Source organism: Labeo rohita, chromosome 25 (genome assembly GCF_022985175.1).
Source record: "Labeo rohita strain BAU-BD-2019 chromosome 25, IGBB_LRoh.1.0, whole genome shotgun sequence".
Classification (NCBI taxonomy): domain Eukaryota; kingdom Metazoa; phylum Chordata; class Actinopteri; order Cypriniformes; family Cyprinidae; genus Labeo; species Labeo rohita.
The window spans coordinates 4,199,407-4,205,459 of NC_066893.1; the positions used below are offsets into that span (position 1 = coordinate 4,199,407).

Below are 6,053 nucleotides of genomic sequence, written 5' to 3' on the forward strand. Positions count from 1 at the left end.
TTACATATAGTCCACAAAAGAAAATAATGACACCGTTCAAAAGTTTATATACACTTGATTCTTAATACTGTTTTGTTACCTGAATGATTCATAGCTGTGCTGTTCTTCATAAAAATCTTTGATGTCCCACAAATTGTTGGTTTTTCAGCATTTTTGTGTATTTGAACCCTTTCCAACAATGACTGTATGATTTTGAGATCCATCTTTTCACACTGAGGACAACTGAGAGACTCATATGCAACTATTACAGAAGGTTCAAACACTCACTGTTGCTCTTCATGAGTTTTAAGACAGCAGGTTTGTTTGTCAGGTGTGTTTGTGTGACACCGGTCATTGACCTGAATAAATGTTTTATTCCACACTTCTTGTCCCACAGATTGACAATAATGTTTATGTGCTGTTTATTTGTACAAAATGACCTTTAGCTTACAGATCACAGTTCATCACAGTGAATCTCGCTATTGGCTGTTTGAGACAATAACATGGTTTATTGGGCTGAAGCGAAGACTCTTATGAACTTCACAAACTTCCTGTTGTGAGAAACACTGTACAGTCTTCAGGAGCGAAACAACACTTCTCCTGGCTCTGTTTGAGTTTGATTTGAAGTCATGACACTGACAGTCCGTGATCTGAGGAGGATCTTACCTAAGGTACAACTCTGAGGATTTCTTATGTAAACGTTATACGATTTGTCTCTCATAAGTGTTACGTACATATTCAGTGGCATTATGATGAGTCTCAGGTGTGTAGCAGGTAAATGTGTGCTGATGAAAACGTGTGTGTGTGTGTGTGTGTTTTCAGACGTATAATCACAGGAGAGAGGTCTTGTCAGAGATCTCTACAGTTTTGTCTCAGCATCAGTACCTTCAGCCAGTGCTGGAGAAATTCGGTGAGCAATTCACTTCATTTGTAGAGAGCTTTTCACAACACATCTATAATAAGTTTACTTATTATGTTTTATTTAACTGTTATACATTAAACACAGTATTGGGAAGGTTACTTTAGAAATGTAATAGGTCACAGATTACAATTTAGGGTGCTTTCACACCTGTAGATCGATTGCTTTATTCCGAAACAGGGATTAAAATTATTACAATGTTGCTTTTTGTTCTTGGTGCCGTTAGCTTTCACACAGCAAAGTTTCTAAACGGACCAAATGTGTTAATACAAGTCATGCGCGAAAATCTAATAGGTAGAACAATTCCATATGAGCCACTTTTCCACTATTGGGCCGAACCGTTGTCTTTGCTTAACCGTTCCATTCCGTGCCGATCGGATATGGTTTCATTTTCCACTGTTGTGCTGATAAACCAGAACTCTTTGGAATGTAAACACAAATGCGTGCACCATGAATAAAAAGCAACATTGCAATAATTTTAACCCCTGTTTCGGAACAAAGCAATCGATCTACAGGTGTGAAAGTACCCTTAGTCTATTTAAAATGTAACAAGTAGTGTAACGATTTCAGTTACTTGAATAAAGTAATGCAACTGATTACATTTGGATTACTTTTCAAAATCTAAACTTCTACGTTTTTCTAAACTGGCAGGGTTAACCTTACGGTAGTACACTGATTACTCTCAGACTTTTAACATCCTTCATCAAATAAATTAAGATTATAATAATTTCATTTTAAAGCACAGCCACCACAAAATCAGACTTTATCGCATCTTTTTACTTTGAGATCTTTCTGACGTTAAATACCAATTTAAAATCATAATAAGATATAGTTTAATAGCTATGATAATCAAATCTTTGCATAACAATGACAGGAAACAATGGCATCTAAATATGCTATGGAAAAAAGTTAATCTTAAAAAATAAAGCATATACATGAACCCAAATAGGAAAAGAAGAAACAGTAATCAAATAAGCATGTGTCCTAAACTGCTGAAACATTGGTGTCTCATATTTTAGTGGAGTCAATGCAGTTTTGGAAATAAATCAATCAAATCTGTATGTGAGAAGATATTTAGATGTAACCCCCTTTGTAATTGTTAACATTTTCATAAGTAACTGTAATTTAATTACACATTTTTTCTCAGTGACTGTAACAGATTGCAGTTACAATTATTTTGTAGTTAAATTACGTAATTCAGTTACATGTAACTAGTTACTCCCCAACATTGATTAAATAATATGCGAAATTACTTACGGTCTTGAAGTGAAACAGTTTAAAAGGTTTTTAAAAGGTTAATGATGTAGGAGAAGCTCTAAAGATCTACAAATATTATACAATAATCATTCAATTTATTACAAAATAATTCTATAATAATTAAATTATAAATAACAACAAAATTAGGATTTTAAAGTAATACAAATTTACTTTTAGCACTTGAAAAGCTTCTGTTATCTTAAAGTTTCTGTAACGAATAAGTGATATTACAGTTTAGTAGCCTAGTGTTTGATTAGATGTATATTTTATGTAAATATAATCATTTAATTTATGAATCGTGGTTATGATTCAGTGAATTAAACATAAAATATGTATATATGCAATACATACACACTAGGATATTACAGGGGGATATTTACTTACGTTTTAAAATGTTATACACAAATAATACAATTAGTGCTGTGCAACGATTAATCGCGATTAATCGCATACAAAATAAAAGTTTTTGTTTGCATAATATATATGTGTGTACTGTGTATATTTATTATATGTAGGGGTGTAATGGTATGTGTCTACATATATAACTTTTTAAAAAATAAAATGAATGTTTATTTGCAACAGTTATGCTAACAACAATAAAAAGATTAAAACAGCGACATCTGCTGACGGACACCGTGTGGCGTTGCGTTGCGTTATCATAGGAACTTGCCTGCTGAAGATAATGAGGAAATCACGTCGCCCAGTTTGCCAAATGCATTCATAATGACACGCACGTGGCCTGCTCACTCCAAAGTCTAAACTCCAAGGGCTCTGCCCCTCGAAGGGAGCAGGGCATAAGGATGATCACTTCCATTTGGAATTTGCCCAGTGGCGGTTCGGTACGATACACATACCGTGACACCCCTATATGTATATAAATGCACATGCATGTGATTTATATATTAAATATATTTATGTATAATATTAATAGTAATATAATATTAATTATATCAGTAAAAAATATATTTTTTCAAAATATATACTGTATGTGTTTGTATTTACATAGTAAATATACACAGTACACACAAATATATTATGTAAACAAAAACTTTTATTTTGGATGTGATTAATCGCAATTAATCATTGCACAGCACTAAACACAATGCTATGGAGATTTAAATAAATAAATAAATAAATACACATAATAATATAATCATTTAAAAATAATAAAATAAAAATAATAATACAATGTTTTCAATCAAAAAAATAAATAAACAATATGAGAAGTATTTTAATACTTAATACTTTTAGGTTGACAATGAAGAGTATGACTTGAATTTGATATAATTAATAAATAACTTCACAGAAACCTTATATATATATATATATATATATATATATATATATATATATATATATAAAAAGTAAAAAGTAATATAAGTAAATCACATTTTAACAGCGATTTGTCAGTTATTTTATATTAGGAAAGTTTACTGTGCTAGAAAGGAATACTGAACATTTTGTATGTTTAAAAATATGTACATAGTACATAGAAATTACTTATTTCTTTAAGGAAATCTCTTTGTAATTTTCTTGTATTTTCCTCAGTCTTTAATGACGGGACAGCTAAGATGTTGATCAATTTGACTGGAACTATTGAAGTCATTTACAACGGTAAGTTACACCATAGAGATAACTGTCCAGCACAGTTATTTCAGGGTAAAAAAGGAGATTATTATTACATATGTATAAGATTGCAGCAAACAAAACATGTTCTGCTTTAGGCAAACGCTACAATATTCCAGTGAGTTTGTGGCTGAAGGAAAGTTATCCACGCACTGCGCCCATCTGCTATCTGAAACCCACGTCGGAGATGGTGATCGTGCCCAGCAGACACGTCAACAGCAGTGGAGAGATCACGATGCCTTACCTGGACGAGTGGAGACATGTAAGACAACACACTCAACATCCTACAATAGTTTTGACATCCAACAATACAAATAACTTACAATTTTATCTGTTTTTATGAAATTATTTGCTTGTTTTGGGGGGTTTACAGACACAGTGTGACCTGCACAGCTTGATTCAGGTTATTATGGCCATGTTTAGTGAAGTTCCTCCTCTGCGTATGCGTCTTTATCCAGAAGATTGTGAGTATAGTTTCCTTATTCATTCCCATAAACTCTTCATATCTGAGTAGAGCAGCTTCACTCCTGAATTCCCTTGTCTGTCCTAAATACTTTAAGCAAACAGACAAACAGGCAGTTTAGATCTAGTTCAGGTGATTTGAAATATCATAAAGTGTTCAAAGGTTGATGTGAGGTTATGTTTTGATTAACTGGAAATGATCATACTGTACAGCAACAGGATAATATAACATGGCATTTCAATGACTAAGTGATATGGCTGCTGTATTTTTTTGCAGTTTCAAAGTGTATCTGTTCTTCATTTAGGTAAAATTACAATTGTTGTTTCTTTACAGCAGGTTCTGCTTATCAGAGTTGCTTATATGAGGAAATCTCACATGTGAAGCTGGACAGAGATGATGATCTTCCTATCTCTGAACATAATGAAACCATCTGTTAGCTTGCTAGATGTATTTGCAATGTGATTTCTCAGCAGCTTGTACACATTTTGTTGTTAAAGAAGACATTTGCATGAGACTGTAAACTTTTGTATAAAAAATAATAATACTGAATGTTAAATTTGAGCAGCATGAATGTAAATACTGAAATTTTATGTGCATTTACTTACATTTTATGTGAATATACAGGTTTATGTAACAATGTTTTCCTAGTGCTAAATTTCACAATTAAAGTTTTTTTTTTTTTTTAAGTTTTGACATCTGTCATGTAAAACACCTTCATAAGTATTGACAAATAACCAGTAAATAGTTTTTTGAAGAAATGCATATATTTATGTAGTGTGGAGTCTGATCTTTGAGAGTCACTAATTTAGTCAATTCTTTCATTGCTTTTTTTTTTTTTTTTTTTTTTTTTTATTTTTACTGAACTGTACCATAAATTTGTCCTATGGTGTAACATAGCAAAAATTAAGAAAAAAAAAAATCTTAATAATATACAAATAGCATGACAGAAATTTATCTTCATTGTTAGAGACTTCTTTTTATATAGTGTTATTAATTTAATATGAAATTTTAATTAAGATTATTTTTTCTTATAACAAGATAAAATTTGCTGTCATCCTTTCAAAACTGCTTAAAATTATACCATTTTAAGTTGAGTGATATTTATATCTCCCCTTTTGCAATACTTAACTGTTTATATATATATATATATATATATAGAGAGAGAGAGAGAGAGAGAGAGAGAAAAAAAAAACAAATCTGTGGTTGTTTTATGTGTGTCACACCATAGGACATTACGTCACACTAAAGAACAGAAATGGTAGTTAATAAAGTATTTCTATTTAATTTTGAACATGTCAAAAGAGAAAGTTTAATGAATTTAATATAAGCAATATCAACTTGTTTTTTAAACAAAACAAAATAATTTTCATCAACAAAATTCAGTCTCTTAGTCAATCAGTATGTTACTGAAACTCCCTGTTAATTTTCTGTCTATATTTTGGGTGTTCTCTCTCCCACAAATTTTTCTCCCTCGGTTCTTTCTGTCTCAAAAACAAAGTATCACATTTTATACTTATTTTCATGACACTTTATAATAGTACAGGTTTTCTGCAAAAACATCAGAAAATAGATTAATTAATGTAATTATTACATGTAAGAACAGTGAAAATGATCAAAAAAGAATAAAAAAGAATTAAACAAATCTTATTTAATTATTTAAAATGCTGCTAAAAGAGACCTTTTCCTCTGGTGTGACATTTTTTGTCCTGTGGTGTGGAAGTTCAGGCGTCACACCGGTGGACATTTTCTGTCACACCATAGGACATTTCAGCCTTTTGTGTCAATTAATGACCTTGCAATTCCAAGCTA

At 31.3% G+C, this 6,053-nt stretch overlaps 1 protein-coding gene across 2 annotated transcripts; it reads left to right on the forward strand.

Annotated features, from left to right (window-relative positions):
• Window positions 1-508: 508 nt before the first annotated feature.
• On the forward strand, window positions 509-4,976 carry zgc:123278 (uncharacterized protein LOC641569 homolog). 2 transcript variants are annotated; one of them, XM_051099160.1, is made up of 6 exons: window positions 509-650; window positions 802-889; window positions 3,704-3,769; window positions 3,880-4,043; window positions 4,155-4,245; window positions 4,578-4,976. In XM_051099160.1, the coding sequence occupies exons 1-6, from the start codon at window positions 609-611 to the stop codon at window positions 4,679-4,681; spliced, it is 555 nt and encodes a 184-aa protein (XP_050955117.1). In that variant the 5' UTR covers window positions 509-608; the 3' UTR covers window positions 4,682-4,976. The 2 variants fall into 2 exon arrangements, with proteins under 2 accessions (XP_050955117.1, XP_050955118.1); XM_051099161.1 differs by having other exon boundaries at window positions 4,581-4,976.
• Window positions 4,977-6,053: the final 1,077 nt, after the last annotated feature.